This window comes from Pelecanus crispus, chromosome 6 (genome assembly GCF_030463565.1).
Source record: "Pelecanus crispus isolate bPelCri1 chromosome 6, bPelCri1.pri, whole genome shotgun sequence".
NCBI classification, from domain to species: Eukaryota; Metazoa; Chordata; class Aves; order Pelecaniformes; family Pelecanidae; genus Pelecanus; species Pelecanus crispus.
In genome coordinates, this window is record NC_134648.1 from 18,101,461 (window position 1) to 18,126,456 (window position 24,996).

Genomic DNA, 24,996 nt, shown 5'->3' on the forward strand with positions numbered 1-24,996 from the left:
CATTCAGGTGAAACCATAACACCAAACCATGCTCTCCAGCCCAGCTTTAGTTCCATAAGAAAGTGAGCAGTGGCCACTGTGTTCTTACATAAATTTAGTGCATAACTTATTGTAAATTAGTGATGGTTTCATTCAAGAAACTTTTTTTTTACTGCCTTGACAATACTTGCTGAATGTATTTCATCTTTGACCCATCATGGTCTGGTCTATGTTGTTGAGATTCCTCCCAAAGACAAAAAAAGCAAGCACAAAATTTCATCAAAGCTTATTAAAGAAACAAAACCACAAAAGCCTCAATCAAAAATAGATTTATTGAGCCACAAAAAAATTCACACATTTCCTAGGACATTCATGCAAATGTACAGAGATAGGCCAGTTTCCACAGCCCAGGGCAAGAAATGGCACTTTAACACAAATAAACCCAGCCAGCCCAGTGCTCAGCAGGCTTCAAGGCGGCGTGCTGGTGAAGGGTGGCCAGTACCACCCATCACATTATCTGTGCCTTTGAGAGGAAAACACAAACCCCAAACCTTCCTTTCCACAATTCACCCTAAAAACATCACACAAAGGCATGAATAAGCGTGGCATGAGTCCTCCTCCTTGGCTCTCCTGTCCAAGCAAACATCCATGTGAAAACAGTACGTGGAGGGAGGAGAGCAGGCTAATGCCAGCTGAAGGAGTGTTAAATCCCAAGTGGGAACAAATGCAGCCTCCACGGGACATGTGCCGGAGAAAGATGCCCTTTCTCACTTGCTTCCTCATGGTCAGGTAGAAGGTACTTCACAAGAAGTAGGAAAAATTGCCTAGGATAAATCACCTGTATTTCACTGTAGTCCCTCAGTGCGACTAGTTTGGTTGCAATTTTCCCATTATTTCGCTGGGAGCCTGGAATTTTTCTAGAAGCAGAATGTAAAACCTGAGTAGCCAGCCACCCCTACCCACGCATCAGCAGGAAAAGGTGGAAGTTCACTGCCCTGATGCAGCTGGAAACCATGACCAGGGTGTCCTTTTTGCCACATGTTTCAGATGAGGAGCAGCAGAAGTTGGCTGCTGCTGCTTCAGGGAGAGCAGGAGGCGCTTTTTCACTTCAGTGAACTTGACATCATTGCAGGCTCTCCAAGGAGGTGGTGAGACTTTGTGTCCACACCCTCCACAGAACCCCTCACAGGGCAAGAATGAGTCACCCGCAGACAAGTGCTCATTCAACTGCTTATTTCTAGTGGCAGCCACATCTGGAAAATTTGGGTGGTGGGAAAGGAAAAAAAGATGAAAAGGGGTATGGGCATCCTGCATCACCCATTTCCGTCAGAACTGGGTGAGGGAGGGATGCTGAAGATTGGCACCGGTGCATTAGCAGGGCAAAGAGCCAGGAGTGCAATGGCAGAGGCACATCAGAGCTGCTGTGTGCTGGGGACACCAGGCGTGGGATGGGGCCAAGAGGTCACAGCTATCCCCAAAGTCATCGGAGCTACTTGTGGCTTAACTTCCCTTAAGGGACATTTGCTCCTCTGTGCGTCACCGACCCAGCACAAGGAGGGTTGCTGGTGGGACTTGACACTCAACCTTGCAGAAAAAAAAACTTTAGGTCAGTGCAGGGCATTGAACAAAAACACTTGGGCTTCTTCCACAGGGAAAATCCTCCTGTGGCAGAGCTTCCTATGTAAGTGGTGCTCTGTGTGAATGGATAAGGCTTGCTGTCAATCAGGAGCTCTACAGCAACAAGGCTATCTGTCCCCCTGCGAGTGCCTGCTGCAGAAAAAATCCCAGCAATGCAAAGCAGCTCAAACTAACTGGCCCCTGCCACAGCCCCAGCTCAAGCACGGTAGATCCCACCACCGGGGCGTGAAGGGGACGGTTGTGGCAGGATGCTAATTCCCAGGCAGCTGGAGCAGCCTGCCTGCACCAGCCCATCCTGCTGCCTGATCCAACGCAGCGCTCTCCCGAGGAACTTGGCTAATTGCCAGAAGAGGCATATCAGTTACACTTCAATAAGACGTGGGCGGATTTGCATGCTTTGCCCATAATCCGCCACTAATTTTGAGTGTCATTTATTCTCGTGTGCTCTTTTCTGCACTTTACGAATTCAAAGCTTGCACTTTTATGTGTGATTATTGCTTTTGCCTATTGCATGGCATAGACGGTCCCACTGGCATCTCGGTGCATCGAGCACCTGCACATTTACATGCATTTATAACAAATAGGGGAATAAGCTGCACTCCCCAAAAGATTTTAGCCAGCTGGCTGGCTAAGGCATTGCTTGCCTCATGCTCTGCAGTATTACCCTGTACATCTGGAAATGGAGGAGTCTAGACAAGGACCAGATATGAGCTGCACTCCTTGAATGGGGGCTTGCAACACCTGGCTTTGATCCCAGTGGTGCTAATACTGGATGAGCTGGGGCAGGTCAAGATAGGCATCAGAAAGTAGATGTAAGAGGTCAGTTCTCACGACAGAAGCATCCCACCAGTGAGGCCAGGACATGTACTGTTTGATCTATCTGTGAATGATCTGGAACAGCAGTGAGGTAAGAAAGTTTGCTGAGGATATGCAACTAAAAGTACTGGGGAAAAGAGCAGTCAGTGGGGAACTGCATATGGCCCTTACAGGGCTGAGGGATTAGGCAATAACATGGCAGGTGACAGTCAGTGCAGATTAAAGTGGAAAACAAGTCTTAAATTCACATATGAAATGATGGTTTCTGAACCGCTTATTATTAGTCCAAAGGTCTCACTCCTGAGTATCACAGACTATTCCACAAATCATCGGCTCAGTGTTCAGCTAATCAAACAGGGATTACCATGAAAGAAAGAGCAGAGAACAGAACCTCATTAGAGCAATGTATAAACTCCTGGTTCACCAGGACTTTGAATAGTGCATGCAAATCCTGGTCCCCTCCTCTCAAAAAGGTATCAAAGAAGTGGGACAGGCTTAGGGGATGGCAACAAGGACAATTCATGGTGACAGGTTTTATGCTTGAGGAGGCTGAGAGCCTTCACCCCAGGAAGATGTCCAAGGGACATCTAATAAAGGTCTACAAGTTTGTGAGGGACTTAGAGGAGGGGGCTAGGAAGTGACTGACATGGTCATTTCCACCTGGGAAGCACCAAACAGAGCTGTTGGGGACTGGTTCAAAACAAAGAGAAAAACCTAATTCTTCCCACAACACATAGAAGGTCAGTGGAGTTTGTTGCTACTGGTGGTGTGGAAGCAAAAAGTTTAGACAGGTACAAGGAGAGACTGGACAAGCACTTGGAAGAATGATCCACTGAAGGTGACTAAAGAGTCATGAACCACATTCATTCATTCATGTCAGGAAATCCCCCGAGTTGAAAATAGTTGGAGGCTGGAAAAGTAATCTGTGAGGTATTATGCAAGTTTGTCCCGCTCTTTTCTCTTCCCTAGGCTTCTTACTATCATTTTTACTGGAGAAAGGATACTAGATCAACGTTGAGACACAAGTGCAATTTCCTTCTCTGCAGCAGAAATCAAAACTGTGTCTCCCACCACTATCTCACAAACCAGACAGGCTCATTTTTGCTCATTCCCTGGAAAATGGTGCTTTTTTCCTAAAATCCTTAAACATTCCAGATAATTAATAATAATAACCACAACTCTCACTTTGTGCTTGGGACACCTAGCCAGGAAAAGGTAATGCTAATTTTCAGTCCAAGAAATGTTTATGTATCTTATCAAGTGACAATATAACACAAAGACGCAATCCCCCATCTCTTAAACATGGATTTTTCCCAGTCTTTTTCTTGGATACTCCAACCATACAAAGTAACAGTAGTTTTTTGGGGTCCCCACCACCTTCTTCTTCATGGTGGAAGTCTGTTCCCTAATGGGTAGCAAAACATTTAAGTAATTGTTTCATTTTTTTCTTTTTTTAATTAAGCAACAAAAACTGCTCTTCCAAGCTCAGAATGTGGTAAATTATTAAAACGCTCAGTTTGGGTGTGTCGCTGGGTAAGGACTCCCACACACAGACTGGTTACAAGGTGAGCAGTGCTTGCTAGACTACCTGGTGACTCACCACTGAACGCATCGTTAATCATATGTTACAGCATGTCTGACTTCATAGAGTAGTGTAGGTGGTGTGAAATAATCTTTGAATGAGTTCAAGCTTTTTCTAGCTTTTATGAGGTTACAATGCTTCAGACGCCAAAAGACTCAGCTGGGCAGGAAACTGTTGAGGATTTGCTATAGTAACCTGGGCTGCACTCCTAGCATGCCAGGTCTCGGCTCATGGCAGTGGATTTGGAGGATCCGCAAATTTGGCATCGGCTGGAGTTGTTACCTCTCATTGATCGTGATGCACTCGCTCACTCAGAGCTGGCTCAAAGCAATGTGTAGGCAGAGCTGAATTTTGCTACTCAAGGATGAGGGGTGGCGTGCGGGTAGTTCCTGCAAGGGGAAGGGGTAGGATTTGGCTGGGAAAGAAAGCACGAAGAGAGCTCTAGCAAGCCAGGACCACTGCCTTTGCTGGCACTAAGGAGACAGGCGGTGACTGCTGCTTCCAAGAGTAGCTCTCCCACATTCCAAAACCAGACACAGACACCAGATGCTCCGGCTTTCCTCAATGAGCATGTCTTCTTGCCACTCTGGCACAGACAAGTAGACAACAGGACTATGGGCAGACAGTCCGATGCCACAGGCAGCTACCTATTTTGCCAGTGCTTGGAGGTGTCCCAGCATTAGCCCACCAAAGGACCTGAGCTTCTTCCTCTGCCAGTGCCTTTTGCAAGTAGGGCACCGGTGAGGTTACTGCAATGATCCAAGAGAGCAATCCTTGTGTCACACAAAAGGAAGGGCTCCTTCCACACCCCACACCCAAAGGCTAATGAGGTAATAGCGAAGTCATTGCCTAGCCAAGTCTGACACTTGAATTTCATCTCTTACCAGGACCGCATTCATGTGAATGGCATTTTTAATCTACGTAATCCCTAGCAAAACAAGTTACTTCTTTACCTTGAGGTAAGTAACTGTAAATGCAGGATCCTACCAGAGGTATGGCACAGACTGATCTTGCCTTGGAACACATAGCGGCAGCCAACACCTCCTACCTCGAGGTGTGAAAAATCTTGCTGCGCTGCATCAAGGACGCCAGTGCCTTTTGTCTTGTAAGACCTTCTAATAAAATCGGACACATTAGGGCTAATTTTGTATGGGAAGCAACGTTGGAACACTAATACCCAAAAGTCACAAGTAAAACATTTCACATGTCAGGTGGAAGACTTGCCAGCATCCCACTCCAACCATTTTGGTTGCACAACAAGCCCCTTGAAAACAACCCTTTCTCCAGCAAAGACAGAGCCTGAGGGCTGTGGTGCAGCTGATATGATTTCATGAAGAGTTTGACCCCAGAAGGCGGCATCTGCATGAGAAGACTGAGTCACTCCATTTCAATAATGGGCGAAACCATCAATTAAGGGTGCACAGTTTGCTTGTTTGGGCAGGCTTCCTATGCTTAAATCAGGAGTGGTCTCACTGTTACTATATTTACTGAACTCCCCCAATTAAGTATTTTGTTTCCCTCATCCCATAATGACAATAGTTTCTCTGTGTTAAATATATTCAGAAAGGAATATATTGTTCTGTGTTTCATATTTGCAAATTGTAGTAGTTTTCTCCCCTGCACAGGTTGTAGGACAAACACTAGCCAAGGAACAGCTAAGAAACACTAAGAAACTTTGCACTGAATGATCTGTTTTCCACTACTTTGTTTAGCATAGTAGAAAATAATTTATTTGGGTTAAAACCCACATTCAATATTAACTGAAGTTGCTTGCACTTTTTGGAGCAATGAATTGAAAACGATTTAATGTACTTCATACCAATCAAATGTAATTGCAGGCTCTTCTATGCATCTTGCATATTTCAATGGATTCCAGCATTGCCAAAGCCCTGAACAAGAACATCCTTTACCTGCAGACCTGGTGCAGCAGTTGCATTTTGAGCTCTGCCTAACACACCTTTGCTCTCAGTTGGAGACACTCCCCTTAGGGAGAAAAAGCTCTTCGTTCATTTTCTGCACCACGTTTCATCTTGGCCCCACTACTGAGACCACCTACAGGGATGCCAGTTAGCATCAGCTGCATTATGCTGAAGTGGTATTTATGGGAGTGCTCGGTGGGAACCACATCTTAGGCAGCCTCATGGGCAGCCTCTCCACCCAGCCACACGCTTACAGCAGAAGCCTGCTCCATTCACCACCAAATGATGGCAACTGCAAGCTACCTGACGGACTCGCATGGAAAATTGCGAGCAGAGTGTTTACTGTATTTTCAGTTGCGTTTAATTGCAAATTAGCAGCTTTCCAGGAGGGGTGAGCACAGTGTGAGCAGCCAGCTGTCTGCAGAGGAGTTTGGAAACCTCCCATTATACATTTTTGTAGCTCCAGTGAGCAAAGTGCTGGCCTGCTGCACGCTTGGACTTTGCTGTACCTAGAAGATTTACCTTCCAAGCCATCTGGTGTTGCAAGAGCCAGAGGCCACACACTTCTTTGGCAGAACATCTTAGGGAACACCTGTATTTTAGATGCTACAACCAGGTAACTCAAGGCAGCAATGGGCCATGTTCTTTAGTGGCCAGCAGTGACGATGACTTTAGACTAGTGCTTGTGATATCCTGCAGCCTTGCAAAAGCTGGCTGCTTTCAGTGCACCAAATATGTCCGCATAAACAGACAGACTGGTTGATGAGGAAATTACCTTTTGAGGTGACTAGTGAGTGGTGTGGTTTTTTTTTTTTCTTTTCAGTGCACAATGAAAAAGAGTTGTGCGTTTTCGTTTCACTTCAATTTTATTTTCAGCAGGGGAGAAACATGAAAACATGGACTTCAAAGTGCTGTCAAGCCTGTTGTATGTACATCTGTACAGCACCAGGGAAATACTGGGGTGCCCAAAGTACAAGGATCTCCAGACCTGGATCCACATCAGCCCTCATAGTAGTCCTTATATAACGTTTTCCTTTCTTACATACAGAAACAGACCTAATGCAGTAACAGATGAAAAACTCATACTTTAAATGTCACAATTTATCTTCATAACACCCCCACACAGGTGACAGCGGTGCAAACATCCCATATGTACTCATGGGGAAATGAAGCACAGAAAACCTAAGTGCAGTCCTATGAAGATCATGGTGGAAAAAAAGCCTTAAAAATCAGGTATCTCACACACAAGTTCAGTGCTTAGACCAGTGGACCACATTTTTCCTCTCCTCTTTCTTTTCCCTGGGTCCCCCAGAAGCCTTTTCTGCTGCCCCATCCACAACATCGATGCAACAGGAACCCACAACTTGCTGCTTCTTGCAGCACCCTGAGAACGCAACAACAGCACGGCATATTACAGCAACATCGATGGGAGAAGTACATATATGTAGATTTTGGAAGTGTGTGACATCCCTATTACTGTTTCAAGAATTCCTCCTGAGGAGCCTTGCCATCACATGCCAGTGCTGGCTGGCCCAGCTCCATGGGAACCAGCTGCCCCAGAAACAGGCTTCGCCCCGGGGACACATCCTGGAGCCCTGACTCAATTAAAGCACAAATTTGAGTCAGTGGAAACTTGTCTGAGGAAGGTCTGAGTAAAAAACCACAGGGTCAAAGTAAAACAAGCCATGCGGATCCTGAGGAATTATCGAGAAACGCTGCAATTGCAATCAACCGGGGGCATCATGGAAAAGATGCAAGGTCATTAACAGCTGAAAATGGTTTACAGGATTGCGCCCAACATCAGCAATGTAGATACAATGGCTGCCAAAACCCATCAAAATGGCAGCACCCAGTACAAACAGCCCAGCCATAGAGCAAAGATATGGATTAGCAGCAGGAAAGGACTTGAAATTAATTTCTCTTTACTAAGTCATTGGGTAGCAGCAGTTGAGGAAAAAAGATACTATGGGTTCAGTACCAACATCTTTATCTTCAATCCCTGCTTCAGACTAAGGCTAGTAGTTAAACTAGCCTCAGACAAGGGCATTTTTTTACTAAATGACACGAACTAAGCACAACTTACTCTGTTTACAGATATAGCCAACCAACCCCATACTTCAACTACACTAATAATGAGATTTCCTAAAAGCAGAACATGACAACATTTGAAGGCTTTAGGGATGTTCTTTTCACATTGCTTTAAGTCCAGTTAATATGTGTCTTTAATTTCTTCCACAGACCTATTTCTCGTAAAATCCAAACATGACCAGAAAGAGACGAGAGTACTGCAAGATCACTAAACATGTGGAAGAAATTATCCCAGTGGGAATATGAAAGCCATCTGCCCGAGACTCCCCCGGCACTCATACTGCAGACACGAACAGTGAGAGATTGATGCTCCGGTAGTGAACACAAAGTGGTGAACCCTGGTCTTGGCTGGCATCAAAAGAAACTGCACATCCAGCCGTCCAGAGAGCTCATTTAGCTAAGAGCATATTAGCCCCTAGGCTAGCCAAGACTTCATCGTTTGGAAAATCCCAATCATGAATGCTAGCTGCAAGGGGCGGGGGGGGGGGGGGGGGAAGAAAAGAAAGGGGGAAAGATCGGGCAGGACAAGCCTGAACATGTTTAGTTTGTCCTTCCTACGTTACAATTATATCCTCATTCCTCAGAGCAAAAGGCAGTTCAAAGAGACAATATACCTCTTTTTAGTCTTACGCTTTGCAGGAACGTCACCAAAACGGAACCAAAAGTGGTTCCCAGAGATAAGGCGATAAAAGAAACAAAACCCTTCCCTACAGCTACCCTTCCATAAAATATCAGCAGAGAAACAGGGGCACTGCTTCAGACATAACCATGGCATTCATCTGAGGAAACAGGACTTACCTTAGTGGTTTCAAACTGACATTAATTTAATATACTGCTCCTCAAACTCTGCAGCTGCTTCCTTCCTTTGCATTGCAGGACTATTAGCCTCTAAGGCTCGTACTAACTTCATTTTATGGGATGGATAGAATTTTATTATCAGGAAATGTGACTCCCTTTTGGGGTACAACTTAATAAATGCTTCAGTTTAGGTCCCAAGAAATTTGAGCTGAAGTGCTGTAGACCATAGGATGGCTTTGGAGCAGGCAAAGCATGAGGCACCAGTTAAAGCAGCCACCGAACAGGGGGGTTTTGACCACTTTTCTTTAACTCCCTCATTTGGGCACAAAAAATGTAGGGCAGCAGAGGGTCGGGCTTAGCGCAACAAAGAAAAGAAATAGAGCTGAAAGGCAGGGCAGGGAGCACACTCAGGACGGCCCTAGGAGGTCTCCGAGGGTGCACCCACACCATCCTGTCTCCCTCCCAAACCAAATGAAGCAAAACTGAAGGCATGGGGCATAATGATGCCGCAGGGAGCAATTAAGTGGCAAGGGGAAAATAATTGGATATGCAACTAAAAACACAAGACACTAGACAGCCCTAGACAGTGAAATGTTTGACAGCTGCAATCCTAGACATGGATGGGACAGGCAGAAATAAAAGGCTCCATCATCTGTTACCAAACCACCCAAAAACCATCAAGCGCTTATGTTGAAAGGTTACTATAAAGTGAAACAGCAGCTTTTTTTTAAATTTTTTTTTAATCTACTTCACCAAGCCTTTTATAGAGTATGGAAATCGTGCTGCTCATCTCCCCAGCTCTGGGGTCACATTGCTGACATACATTTGTGTAATGGTAACAAACTTCAATCCGGCACAGGACAGACACCTTTTCTAACCATAACCATGCTGCATAAGAACTTAATTACCCAATTGGAAAGCCATAAATAATTCAGACTGACTCAGTTCGGGTGCATTGGATTTTCTCCTGCCTTTCACTGCATCAGGGAATTTCTTTCCACCCTACAGCCCTTGGGAAAGGGGCACATGGCTGAAGGAGTCAATGGTCATGAATAATCAGGGAGGGACTTTTCCAGAATAAGGCAGTAATGTGAAAAAGTCTTTCTTCTGGGGCGACATTTGCATGACCGAGGGATGACATAATAAGTCCACAAACAAAAAAGGCTTTATACCTCCATGGCGGCTTTCAAAACCTCTCCACGCTGGCTTGGTCCTTCCCTTCTGTGCAGCAGCATCACATTTTGGGGGCAGGAATATAAGCCCCATCTGCACCAGGTCAACTGCCATCTCTGCAGCCATGGCTTTATCTCATTCCTTCTGGCTAACACAATCCTACAACCCATGTTAATGATGTTATTTTACGGGGCACAACGTCTCACTGTAGGACTGAAGGGATTTATTTCTACTCTGGTATGAGGGTATAAGAGCCAAGCAGAGCCCAGGCTGACAAACCTGTTTGCATAGGAGATCCATCCACGTACAGCTGGAGCCACTTCCGAGAGGCAAGGCCAGTGCCTGGACACCAGCTTGCAGTGACAGAGCAGAAAGAAAAGGTACAAACGGTATTGCCAGAGAGTGAAAAAACAGCATCATGCCAAGATACACCCCCATCCAAAAAAAAAAAAAAAAAAAAAGTCCCCGTTAAGACACTTGGGAGCTGCTGAAAGAGCCAAATTGAAAAGGAGCTGCTGAAGCGTGGCCAGAGGAGCTGCGTGCCAGGACGCATCCTTGCGAAGGCAGCCCAAACACTGCAGGTACTGCTGGGGCACCAAACCCAGCTGGAAACCCAGCCAGGGTGTAAAAACACAGCACAGATGCTCAGACTGAGGCAGAACTAATGTTTCACTTCCAGCATGGGCCGTTTGCCAGATGTGGACCTCTGCTGAGAGTTAACCAAAATGCATTTGAAACTCTGGAAAAAACCCTTTATTTTGCAGGTCATTTGTTTTTAAGGAGAGGGCTGAGCAGTGATCTAAGGAGTCAGAATCAGGTAGTTCAGACCCCCGCAGAAAAGCGTCCGGGGACTTTCAGAGCAGTGAAGCAGGCGCTACAGGAATGATGTATGCTGGACCAAGCCCAGCCTCCCAAGCCTAAGGGGGATTTGCTCACGCCACAGGGAGTGGGGAAACCGTTTCTCACCAGGATAGGAAGTCAAGCGCTTGGCAACGAGGGAGGCAGCTCTCCCACAACTCCGGTTACGCAAACAGCTGCCTTCTGCTGGGTTTCAACATGCTTCGCCGCTCCAAAAATAATTTCCTGCTTGATTTGATACCATTAGCAGGAGCACAGAGCGCAGCACGAACAGTCATGCTGCTTCATGCTTGATCCAGCTACCACTGGTTTCTAGCAAAAGCCACGATTTCTTTTTTTGGCAGAGGGGCATGATTACGCAGGAGGAAAAGGTAAGTGGGGTGATAGCGTAAGCCCACTCCTCTTCCTCTGCGAAGGGTTTTGACGCAAGCCTGGACAAAAGTACTTGCCACCTTCATGCTTCCAGGCCTCCTTCCAGAGCTGAGATTTCTCACCCCTTACAGCTCATAACACTTATGGCATATAACCAACACTCTGCAGCCAAGCAGGAATGAATGCCAACATAAAGTTCAATGACGAAGTCACTGCTTGCTGGGCAATCACAAGCTGTGCTGGTCCCAGACAGAGTTGCTGGAGTTCCCCCACAGCACGAGCACCCGAAAGCTAATATCATGCCTTCTTTCATTCCCCACTGGATGACTTTGTGTCCCCTTTGGGTGCTTGCTGGAGTAATCCCAGTCCAGCCCAGTGCTTTGGGAACAGCAGCACTTCCTGTTCCTAGCTGGACTGGAATTTGGATAGCAAATTTTGCCCTAAGGTGCATCTGATTTCCTCTTCCCCATTCCCAGCCCTGGCATCTACATGCCCCTTCCCAAGGGCCTGCCCTGGGGGGCAGTCCTCCAGGGGCCTTCACCAACAGTGTTTCATAAACCTTCAAGAAGTACAGAAAGTTAAAGATGCCAAGGCCCAGCACATCAGCATCACTCTCCATAGCCTGTGGACCACCAAGAGCACAGTACACCAACCCTCCCACCTCATGGCCTTACACAGAGGTTAGCTGGTATCTTCCAGATGAAGTTCGAGTATGTTCAGCAATTAAATGAAGCGGCAAAGTAAAACTCAATGTCGCCCAGTAAAACAGCTGCGAAATGGGATTTGCTATCAGAAGCTGATAGCATGTCCCCAAAGTCAGCATATTTTAAGGCAGCAGAGAGTGCACACTGGTGTGAAGGGGGACTCCCCAGTAGAGCCTGAAGGTGTGTTTTAGCGTCTGAGAAAGCTCTGTGGGGTTTTCCAATGCTACCTGACTAGAAAGCAGAAGTCCTTGACAGCATCAGCCAAGTGATTTTGTGCTGCGTTTCTCCTCCTCCTGTACCTTGAAATCAAAGTTGTGCAATGGTACGAATTTATGCTTATATGTTTTCAGTCCAAAGACACCATGAGGGACCATTTCATCTGATCCACACCACGCAAGCCTTACGAACCTTTTCTTTCCACAATCATTCTTTGAGCCACACAACAGGTTATGAAAGATACCTCTCAGCCATGATTAGAAGAGTATATAAAGGGTGATGAACCCACCACTGCATTTGGGGAGCCTGGAAAGAAACAAACCTTGGAAGGCAAAGCCATGAAAAGAGAGGAAAGGTCCCATCAGCATGCCTGCACAGGACATAACTCCAGGATGACACCTGCAGTTTTCATACACAAGGCAAAATGTGCATCGGAGCTGACCCAAATGCCAGGTGGGGCCCCTCCTGTCACCATCACAATAAAAGGGAATTACCCTGTGGAGAAGGTGGCTCCTCAGCTGCTGGAGGAGCTGAGCCAGGCAGGAGGACAGGACTGGTGGGAACAGTGTGCAAGCTGGTTTCCATGCTCAACTGACCCATGTCTGCAGCTGCTGCTGCTCCCACAGCCCGAGGGAGTGCAGATAAGCAGCAGTTCAGCTTTTCCAGACATGGCACAATTCCTGTTTACAGCCTCTGGGCTAGACTTTTAAAAAGAAGGAGCTAGGTGTCTATTCTTGCAGGAAACCAGGTGTGTAAACAGTTCAATTAATATACCCAGTAAACTGTGCTCCAGCACAGCAAAGAGGGCTAGTGGAGACAAGCCAAGAGCACAGGAGCCGAGGAAGGAAAAAACTTTTAAAGAATATGCCTAATTAGAGATGGGCCTGTGCCAAAAGTTCATATTTGAACACCTGGAATAGGCCTGGGGAGCAGAATTGTAACCTGAACCCAGATCCACATTTTGTAACTCGCCTCTCTCCCAAATGAGCTAAAACCCAACTCCAGATCCAATCATCACACACAGTCCGAGTTGCAGGTCTCCAATAGCCAAAGCCTGGAGATCTGGCTTTCTACTCTCAAACAGGTTTTGGCCAAGCCATTGCGCTTGGCTGCTGGTGTCCTCTGTCCCTCTTGCCCCACACCACCCAGTGCCTCCCCAGGGGCCCACTCGGCCCCACTCCAGAGCTAGCTCTTGCTGCTTGGCAGCATGCCCCTGGATCACTGACACAAGGTAGAGATGCCTGTTCAGCATCTGACGGCACGTCCCCATTTGCTCCAGTGACCATGGCATCCACAGCACTGTGACCGAGCCCTACTTTTCACTGCACTGCCTTCTCCCTGCCCTTGCAGGCTACAGCTGTGGCTTCTGGCCAAAGCAAGAAGCCTGCCCCAACACAAAGCCAGGCGGCTCCACTCATGCCTGCAAGCCAAATATTGACAGTGACCCTCAGTTTCATGCCAAAGCTGCAGAGTCAGGGCTTGTTTTGAAGCGCACAAACTCCATGGTGGGGAAAGGCCCTCATGCCCTCTATAAATGCTTGCAGAAGTGGTAGACTCCCTTTTCTCCCTTACAGCTCAGCTCTCTAGGTCAGAAAACTAAACTTCACCCACACCGTGCTGTCTCTTTTGAATGTAGATTTTCTTTATAGCAGAATCACATTTGGCAAAGAAAGGTCAGCCCCATCCCCAATAAAACCACCCTGTCAGAGGCACGTCATGCATTTCAGACAGCTTGCAAGGCTGACTAAACATTTACTTTTGGATGGCTCATTTCCAACGTCCAGAAATAGATGCTCATCCACAATAAAAGAGTGCCTGGGTGTGCCATCAGATGGCTTCATTGCCCCGTTACAGCATGCCATTTGCATTCCTATGCTTCCCCCTCACGGGGTGCCACTGCTGCCCAGTGCCAAGCTCGCTGCTGCATACCCCTCTCAGGGCAGACCTGCGGATCAGCGCAAGGCCTTATCTCCTAGCTGGATTATTCTTGGTAGGTATCTGGCAGTCATTTTTGCATAATCCAACCTTGGGTCCTGTTAGGCTGAGGTAGGTGACTAATGCACTCAGCTCTTGATTGCTTTCCCTTTCCTGGTGGGCACCCAGCCTCTCACCAGCACAGAAAGGGATGAACTGGCACAGCTGGAGAAGGGCAAATGGGATTTACTCACACTGGATGCTGCAATAGTCAAGGCAGTGTTTGTGTTTTGGAAACCTTTTGAACATTTTAGCTCCATGGCTATTCAGAGCAGCTTTGTGCCACGGATGTACTTTTCTAGCTCTTGCAAATTCTTCCCTGTCACAGCTGAACCTCCATCCTCAAGAAATAAAACAAGTAAAAAATAATAATCAGGCTTTATACAAAAGCACAGGGAAAAACTTTATGAATCCTTCAAGGGCCAAGAGACTCTGTCTGAAAAGTGCTTGCCACACAGCACCCAGGGAAAATCAAAATGATGCAACTTTTGGCAGGGTGCACAGATTACAATCAGGCAATTAGACATCCCAGACCATGTAATTGCATGCAATGAGAACACATGTAGGTGTATTGCGAGGCGTGAGCCTGGTATCACCAACCACAGGCTCCTCCAGTTACCCTAAAAGACTTTTTGAACAAATGGTTTCAAAATTTCTTTTCTAAACATCAATAGGTCCATCTAGAAGTAGGTCTCTCTCTGCCATGAAAAGTAATTCCTGGAAGACTGGGAAACATCCAGGACTACACTGGAAAACATCAGCCAGAAGAATTGATCCATCATCTGTCTCATATCCAACCGTGTCTGGACAGTCAGAAAGGGGAGTGGAAGAAACCCATCACACACGATACAGATAATCTGTGACACAGCTTTGTATCAGGAAAGAGCCTTTCTAAGCTTCTGTAGGAAGTAAGTTTAAACATCTGATGCATGAGCATCCTCAGCTTTAATAAGCATTACTGTCTTTCATACCCCCTTTTTTTAAAGTCTGAGAACAGCATTCAAGATTCTGGCCTCCTGTAAGCATTGTTCAGATGCTCCCCAGATGGCTTTTCCAAGGGGATTTCTAATTATTTGGGGTTTTTAAAGCAATATCCTGCAGGGATCTTTTAGGTTTCTGGAGGTTTCCTTCCTTCCTCTACAAATTTCTTTACCCAGAGCTTGATTTAAAACCAAACTCAAAGGAAACACTTCCAATGACTTCAATACATCTCAGATCACATACCCTGGGGTAAAAGAGAAACAAACCAAATACCATAAAAATAAAGATGGTGCACCTTTCAAAGGGATTCACAGTGAAGTTTTGTGAAGAATTAAGTCCAAAAGTTTCGGCCTAGAATATCACAGAATAAAGGAACATTTAGTGAGACTGAGAAAGTTAATACTGCATACAGACCACAAAGGATTAGATGTATAATCCCCTCTCCACCAAGAAAAAGAAATTAAAATCGAAGCAACAATTGCTGTAATAACAAGTAAACAAGAATGCCTCATATGCTCAAAAATATTCAAAGTTTTCAGATCCTGAACTAACTTAAACGGACCAGATTTCCAAAAGTGCTAAATTCCTATCCTCTGAAAATCCACGTTAGACATCCCGAAGTGGGAGACTGAAGAAAGCCACAGTCAAAAAAAGCCTGATCGCTGTGCTTCTGCTTTACAGGACAGCTGGAGAGTGGAGCAGAGCCCCTTGCACATTTGTAAAGCAAAGCAAATTATTCCAACGAGCACATAGGGTCTGCGTCTCTCCCAGGCCATCCAAGCCACCTCCCAAGCAATAGTTAATTACAATGAGACAAGCTACTCCTCCAAAGCTGCTGCTCCATATCCCCCCAAGTGGATACAACCCTGTAGGACATGTTGCCCTGCCTCTTGCAAATGCCAGCTGGGCAAACTGGGAGTGTTTCTGCATGTGCTGTGGCACAGACCCACTACTGGCTCAACACACAGTGCTATGCCCTGTGCGCTGGTAGACCCACACCATGGTGCCTGGCCTCTCGGATCACACCATTGGCATTGCCCTCCTCTTACATCAGCATCTCTGATTGCCAGCGGTGCTTAAGGGCATTTACTGCACCACCTGGCACAGCAGAGGGCTCAGCCCGGGCGGTCAGGAGCTTGCAATCTGAATGCTATGGACAATGTTTCTGATGCTGGAAATACCTTCTCCCTTGGCTGTGATAACCCATGGTTTCTCAGGTTAAAGAGACAAGCCCCAACAAGCGCTGGGGTTAGCCTGGAGATGGCCATTCAGAAACTCCTTTGCCCTCTGGCTGCTTTCACTGCCTGGATGCTTCACATACCTTTGGCTCTCGCCAGCTGGTGGAGTGGCTGTGAGCAAGGTTTCGTAAAGAGACTGCAAGGAAACAAAAACCCGGGTGGGGCCTCGGAAGCTGGTGTAGTTCATGCAAAGGTCACACCCTTTTTATTTCCCTCTGAGCACCCTGTCCAAGCAGCCTGGCCTTCACCCAGGGAACCAGCACCCTGTGACAACAGGGTGTTGCATCGCCCCAACCAGCCAGCAGCCTCCTGCTTGTCCCATCCATCTGGCAGCAATGGCCAAGAGAAGCTCTGGGAAAGATTTAATACCCAGCCCCAAACTACTCCAAAAGGGCTGCTTTTCTACCTGTCCTTTACAGCAGCCGTATTTCAGGCAGGAGGAAAACAGGGGAGAGCAGCAGCACTGAATGTGCTGTCCCCTTTCTCCCCCCATGGCAAATGAAGGTCCGTTTTGAAAATACTACTGCCTTCCAGTCCAAGCCCCTTGTGCCCCAAATCTTACTGCCCCAGATGACCCAATACATCTAAAAGCACTAAGCCTTTCTCCTGCAGAGCTTCACTCCTCAGCTCCCCAAGTCCTAACTCCTCCCAGTCCACCCTTCACATGCCAAATCCGCACATTTCCGTTCATCCCTCCTTTCCCTCCCTCGTCTGATAGTCCTTCCCACACAAGCACCACATCCTTCCTGCCCTGAGCTCACCACAAGGCTGGGTTCGTTCACTGAAGTGGATCCAGAATGAAACATAAGCATGACCCTTTGAATCTAAAGGATTAGGGGGTGTAAAGGACAGACCTGTCCATACGAACATGGGCAGGCACAGATGAAGGAAGTTTGCGCCACCCCACGTTGCCCTCCAAATCCCTCTGCTAGCTCTTGCTGGGCTCAGCTCTGCAGCCCTGCGCTTCAGCCCCCAACCTCTAGGGACTCCCCCAGCACTGAGCTCTATGGCTGGCTGAACTTGGTTTTTTCTGCTGCTTTTCTGAAACAGCAAAAGGCTGACATTTGCTTTTGATAAACAATTTAAAAAAAAAAAAAAAAAAAAGAAAAAAGCCCCCAAAATGGGATGGTACTGGGCTCACAAAGACTCTGCCTGCCCAGGGCACCAGGGGATGAAGAGGATACATCCAGGAAAAACTGGATGCATTCCCCCAAGGTAGTAGATATTTGCATGAGTACACCTCATGATAGAGAGTCTGCATCCCAAAGGCTGTATAACCTAAATAGCAATATTGTAAATTTATCGGGAGAGGGAAGAAAAAAATCATCCCATTGCCCCATATTATGTGTGAGGAACACCAGTGCAGAGGGATGGGACAACTTACTCGCGTCACAGAAAAATCGTGGCAGAGCCAAGTCCCAAATCCCAATTCAGGGACTTAACCGCAGCCTATTCTGTGCTTTCTATTAACAAGGAAAGCAGTATTTCCCTGGATTTCGATCCCCAGTGATACTGCTGGATTTGCTGCCCAGCTGTGAAATATTCCAGGAGTGGGAAAATCAGCTGAAGCTCCAGTGAGTCATGAGCAGCCACTGCCTTACTGTGCAACCTGCATGGCGAGGATCATGCTCAGCCCTCCAACGCTGCCTCAGCTAGCGAGGCCAGACCCAAAATACTTTGTGCCTTTCCATAAAATACAGTTTTTGTGGTTTGGTTTTTTCTTTTCCATTTTTTTTACACCTAGTACTTAGGGCTGTTAAGCTAGGCTTAACAAGAAAAATCAGCCACCACCTCAATGCAACCTTGCAGGAACACAGCTAACAACCGACCAGGCAGGGAACCGTGCCGCACAGAAACCCAGCGCTTTCAAAGCGTCGGCTGAGGGGAGCGGTGTTCAAGCATCCATAATTGTTTAGCAGAGGTAACTTCACAAACACACACGCTTTTGATTGTGATCTAGCCACCACACGCACAAACCAGGGTTTCGCTCACCCACCACCCCCTCACTTTCTGACTCCAGGCAAGGGGCGGCGAGGCAGGGCAGCCTCACCCAGCACACAGGCGCGATGAAAGCCGGAGAAGGCAGCGGGGAAATTTCCTTAGCTCCCCCATAGATACTTTTCTTCCCCTCCCCCCTTATTTCCTACCTGCCTGTCTGCTGGGGTAACCACTCTCAACCCACAGAGGGACACCAGGCAAGCCATGAAAGGAGTCCGTCTTCCTGTGGCTCTGGTGCAAGTCAATTCCCAGCAGCCCCCAAACCTCAGCACTCTGTCTAAGCAGCACAAACCAGCCACATGAGGAAGTTCTGGATACCTTCTCCCTTTATGTTTTTCTTTTAATGGCTTTTCATCACGATTTCCCTGGGAAGATGAAGCAGCTAACCCAAAAGGGCAGAGATGCCTGGGAGGAAGGAGGGGGCAGGTGGACATCCCCTGTGAGCTGGCACAGCCACACTCACACACCTCCCACCAAATCCCTGCAGAAAGCTAAGTGGAAATGAGGGTTTTGAAGGAAAATGGGGAAATCTTGACAAGGCTGAGGAAGGGGCTGCCAAGCAGTATCCTGTTAGCTCAAACCAAGCCCAGTCCTCTTCAGCCATACCCTTGAGGGCAGCCACAAGGCATGGGCTCTCCCTCCCATAAGCTGCTGGCTCCTGCCCTGAACCCCACACTTCCTCCTTTGGAAAAGGGCCCCACCTATGGGTGAAGGAACAAAGAGGAGCTCTCAGCCCCATCCATCATCATGCCTCCCTCCACTGATGTTCAGACCAGGGGTTGTAGGCAGAGGATGGAAGATCCAGGTTTACTGAAGGTCTGCAAAGGGGGAATGAGGACACCTTTGCAGTATCACTGTGGTCTTCCAATTAGTAAATAGGAGAAAAGACAGTGGACCCAAATCTAAAATTGGTGGCCTAGAACTGGTAGGCAGGGTAGATGTTTGCAGGAAGGGCTGGGAATGAGCTTGGTGCAGACCTGTCTGTTGCATGAAGGCAGCACAGGCAGGGAAAACTGCTCAGGACCCACATCCTGGTGACTTCTGGTATGTTCACGATCCAGCATCAAACTCCAGGACTGTGACCACAGACACAATGTGTTGATGGCCAGAGCTAGTGTTTTGGGACTCAGGTGTTAAGCAAGTGGAAAGCTTGCAGAGCAGTCTGTTCCCTGAGCTGTTTCAGAACTGCTTCAGGTAAATGGTGCTGTAGAAGTGCCCATGCCTCTCCATCAACCACACACAGAGTCTGAACAGCAAATTTAGGTGTAGCCATCTCCACTGTAGATGTCTCAGATTAGGTGAACTCCACCCAAACTACACTGAGGCATTTCTCGGGTTCAAGAATAGGTTAAACAAGTCATCAGAACTAGAAAACCCTGGTTCTGGGAATAGAGGAGAGGAGTGCCCTAGACCTGAACTCTGAACCAAGAAGTTGTGGAAGGATTTATGTGCATGATCCTCTATCCAGACCCAGTTAACATAGACCTTATAGACAATGTTTGACTGACCATGGCTTCCAAAACTAAGATAGTTGTCATGCAGAGTAAATGAGAAAAAGAATCTCTGGATCCTGTTTTGGTTTATTTTTTCACAGAAGGCCACAACTGAGGTCTTCCATGCCTTCCCCAAACCATCACCTCCTTTACAAACAGCCCATTCGCTATTCCCTCCCCACATCTCCTAAGGCACCACAGAGCTTGACCGACAGTGACAGGCCACATTGCTTGCCAGCAAGTCATCCACAAGCTGCAGACACCACGTCCCTCTCCCCAGAGTCCCTTGATACAAAGGACAAAGCAACGCCTGTACAAGCATCAAGAAGCAATCCGTGCTGCTTGGCTAATTGACATCATCCCAGGCAGAGAAATACCATGGTTTCTACTGGAAGGGAGCAGGAGCAGCTCTGGGCAGCAGAATGCCCTGCTTTGTCCCGAAACGGGGAGCAACCCTCTCACCCTTTGCCATGTTTGCACCCGCCTTCCCAGCTCCCAACCTTCAGCCCTTTCAACACCCACAGTCTTTCCACTCTACTGTGAAGCGATGAGAAATTCCCTGCCAGAGGACATTGTTCAAATGGGTTATTGAAAAGAAATGCAATTCCTTACTCCGGGTGAACAAACTCCTTCTTTTCCCCTTGAGGAAGGAGGATAATAGCACAGCCAGGAAAAAAAACCTATCCCCAAAGCCTCCTGTAATAATATTAAATAAGAGACCAAAGAGGTTTGGCCAGGAAAATCCCAAGTTCAAAAGAATAATTGCTCCAAGAGATTTAAGCCTACAGCTGAGTCACTAAAATGAAGAAACCTCTCCTGTCCATAGAAAGCAAGCAAATCTTGGGTCATGCAGCAAAGCTTCTGTATGTCCTTGTTAGAAAGAAAGAAGAAAGAAGCCAAATGCAATTAATCATAGTCCCAGAAGAAAGGATGAAATCTCTGTAATTGGCTACCTAGGCTCAGCTTTCCACTTTTGAAGACTAATCCAGCCGCCTTCTTTCACCCTTCACACACAGCACTGCCACAAAAGCCTACTACAAATATCATATCACTTCTGTCCAGGGGTACACACTCACCTGCAGCCTGCGGTCCCCTAACAGGTTTCCAGTACACATACAGGGAGGGGGGAACATGTGCAGAGAGCAAACAAAGCTCCTTTTCTTAGTCACCTTTTGTGGATGAGCTGTGATGGAATTTGCAGACACTCCAAGAACCTGGAGACCTTGGCTGAACTACAGAAGTTATTTTCAAGCTAGGTATTTTATATCCACAATCCTGACCTAACTGAACAATGACCAGAAAACACCAATTAAAAAAAAAAAGCATACAAACATGAAAACACTTTCCAAATGCTTAAGATTACAACTGCTTGTGTTGATAAATTGACTTATACCTGATCCTCAGGTGGTGTAAATTTGCCTGACCATCACCCTGCCCATAGAAAACACATTCCTCACAGCTGTACACACTGTTTGTACAGAGGTGAGTGGACAGGGCTATATATTAAAAGCAAGGTCCCCAGCAATTAAATTTGGTAGGGTGAAGCCAGCTGGCAAGCAGCTCCTTGATTTGCAAAAGGCAAAGCCATATTTCACAGATGAAACATGTCCAGATCTGAGTAAAAGTCACAACTCCTTTACTACAGTTTTATCTGAAGTTTTGGAAAACATGGGGAAAAAAGTGTAGTACTTCAGAAAGAGGAAGAAGGGCTGGAGCTGGTAGCTACAGCTTAGGAGCAGTCTGGATCTGACATCCAAAAAACCTTATGCAAATCAGAACAAGCCATTTAACTTCCCTAGGGTTCCCTTAATAAATAAGGGTTGACAAATATTATTCCAACAGTAAAAACAACAACAGACCGGCTCTTTAGGTCAAGTACATCAATGGTAAATACAATACAGTGGAATAATACCAAAATTACATCAGCTGAGAAGGAACTGAGACTGATTTTTACCCCCTCTCTTGTGTACAAACCACTGCTAACATATGAATAATGCTGTCAACAACAGACTGGGAACGCTGGCCAGCTTTGTGGTGAAGGAGAGTGAAGAATGCAGAGTGGACAGAAATCCTCAGCTTTGCTCCTCCATGACATGGCAGAAATGGCTATTTTCAAAGGAAGGAGGTTGGGTCATTTGTCTATGAAAAAAAATGGAAGTGATTACACAGCTCCAAGTACAGCTGGAGCCTTCCTGTACAAATGTGGGAAACGGGGAGGGATGATTAACAGCCAATCTGTGGGATACAGCAACAAGGCCAAGGAACCTCGGGTACGTCCATAATGCGACACCCACTCCTTTCCCTCCAGGTCACTGTTGCAGACACAGCCAGAGGCGCTGGGAATGTTCTGGGGGCTGTTTCATAGCACAGAGCTGTCTTCATCTGCTCACAGGGCTGAATTCCCTCTCACCACCAATATCAGCCAAAACACTAGAAATCAGTAGATTGCTCCTCTAATCTTTGCACAGAAATCTGGCACAGGAACTAAGCACCGTGTCAGAGCAGAGGTGGGATTTGGCTGCAGCGAAGGTGGCTACCAGATGCCCAGAGTGGCCTCCCTGTGGAGTCCTTCAGCCTGGAACTGCTCTTTATAAAATCAAATCAACTCTCTGCACATCAGGGCAGTCAGAATTGCCCTACCAGCACGCTGGGGTTTGTCCCTTGTTAATGGGAATTCCCACCATCCTTCCAGGGGGATGCACAGATACTCGTGGAGAAAACCCAATGCTGCCGGCAGACAGGCTGCTTGCCCCAGACCTGCTATGGGATGGCAGGAGCAGTCCCAAAACCGCTGGGATAGGATGCTCCAGCAGCAGCATGCAAACTGCAAGGCAAAGCTGCCCTCCACCGGATGCAAGGGAAACAACCCCCTGCGATGAGAAAGTCAAAAGCTATGTAGTTTTTCAGGTGCAGGTCCCTTACTTTCCCATAATGATGGGCAACGTTGACTTTTCTCAGCGTTATGTTGCAGGCACAAAACGGGAGAGTTTTGGGGAGTCTGGAAGCATCCTGTGGTCTGACAGCACCAAGCCCTGACATCCAAAAGCCAGGCTGCATTCAGGTGCCTCTAACTCACTCACTCACTCAAACAGGGTATTCTCTCCCATTGCTGATTTGTCTATAAACCACTGACTGATGCATACACTGGAAAGTGAAACCCCATAAATTTTTGCTAGATAACCATGCTACTTGAACATTGATGTTTAAATATGGGCACATAACCAAAAATTAAGATGACAACTGAGGTAACCTTTATTTTCAGTTAACACACAGAAGGGATACAATCACTGTATTTTACTAAAAATAATACTTATTAAAGCCCCACTCAACCATCAAACATAAATAAATACTTTAAAATTCTGATTTAGTTAATATTATGTACATCCCCAGTTTTCATTTTGTATAACCATGTAAGAATTACAAAATGAATCCTCCTAGCCAGCCTTGTGTCAATTGGCCAACACACAACAGGCATCAACCACAAAAGAATTAAGGAAAACCTTTTCAGGGTTCTAGCGAGAGGAAGAAAACTCCTGAGATTGTCTGCAGCAACTAATTTGGCCCAATACTGCCAAGGTACAGCAGCAAACAGAGTTTTCAGGGGCTACTCCCTAAGGCAGTAAGGCTAAAGTCTTCTACTCAATTAACATTTGCAAAGATTTGAGATGCAAAGTGGCATCACCACAGCACTTGAATGCATGTGGATGCACAACAGGGTTCTGAGGCCAACGCATGATGCCCAATGCCATAACTGCGTGCCCTATGCAAAATGGCCAGGTGACATGGCACCATACACAGTCCACACTGCTTATGGTGCCACGAAAAGGATCATGGGGAAAAAAAAAAAAAAATCAATGACACGACTCAGCTGCCTGAAGTTCATGCAAATTGATTTTTAATGAGATAGCCTTGCTGTACAAGTGAAGGGAGGTGGAACACACACTGGTAAGGCAGCCCTGGGTCACTGTGACAGCAAGAGGCAGCTGCCAGCAGCACTGGCGGACAGGCTGACAGTGATACCCAGCAGACACTGACACTTGCCAGTGACACCGATCCCTTCTAGGAAAAGCCCAATTCCTGAAAGCCAGAGCTTCCGCTAATGATTTTAAGCCTCTGTCCTATGCTGTATAACAGCTATAATGCTCACAAAGGTTCAAAAAAGTTATTTCCATACTAAGCTGAATCTGCAGAAGCAAGTGTCCGTAATAAAAGAAGTAGAGCAAAATAAACACTTAAAAGTTCACAAGGGTTTGTTGGGTTTTTTTCCCCACCAACACCAGATAAATGCTGGGGAATCTTCCAGGAAGATTACAGCCAGGTGCACTTCCCTGCCTCCAGAGCTCTGACACACCACACCTTTTGAGCTTCCTTTACTAATAATGAACAGAGACCAGTAAATACAGTAAAATCAGGCATTTCTTTCCTATTGCAGCACATAAAAGAAGGTGGCAGCATGCTACAATGTGCCAGGCTGTGGAAAGCAAACAGGGAAGTGGCAGGCATGTGCCTCATCTTGCTGTGACAGGGCTAGACCTCTTCACTTTCCTCCCCCCCACTGTCTCAAGCTTGCTTTCCCCTTTCCCAAGGTCTTGCTCTATCTTGAGCATCCCCCAAGCACACCAATCTCCCCACGACTTTCACACTGCTTACAATTTCCATTTCTCAGTTGTTAAACACCATTTCTTAAAAGCAAGTCATGCAATATGGGCTGCTTTTCAGCACACTCAGCTCCAAAGAGAAGACAACTGGGAGACAGACTCTATTTCTCACTTCAACTTGTTTTTAAATCAATTTAAGTAGACAGAAGATGAGATTTTCAACAAGGTCCCCTTAAAAACAGTGGGAGTAGTTCTTTGTAGCTGTACAGAAAGCAAGACTTTGAGTTCTGGTACGATCCTCTACTGCCACCAGCAGTAAGGTTTCATCAAAAGCTGGGAGGGAAGCAAAATGCCCCTTAGCAGCTCCCTCAATGGCTGCAACAAGGCCAACACAGAACAAGTGGACCACTCACCCAAATTTGGTGGAGAGGACACCTCCCAGGGCAGAGCCGATGATGATGCCTATTCCAAAGCAAAGACCCAGCTTCCCCAAAGCATCAGCACGTTGGGAAGGAGTAGTCAAGTCTGTAATAACCTTCTGAGCACCTGCAGGGAAACAAATCCCTTGAAA

The 24,996-nt window shown here is 46.8% G+C and overlaps 1 protein-coding gene across 1 annotated transcript in view; it reads right to left on the bottom strand.

The window, feature by feature from the left end:
- The window catches only part of SLC67A1 (solute carrier family 67 member 1), a 67,618-nt gene that overhangs the window by 32,129 nt on the left and 10,493 nt on the right, over positions 1-24,996 (bottom strand). Inside the window, exon 5 of the mRNA XM_075712747.1 lies at positions 24,839-24,971. Within this exon, the coding sequence (XP_075568862.1) occupies positions 24,839-24,971 (133 nt within the window). The remainder of the gene's footprint in view (positions 1-24,838; positions 24,972-24,996) is intronic.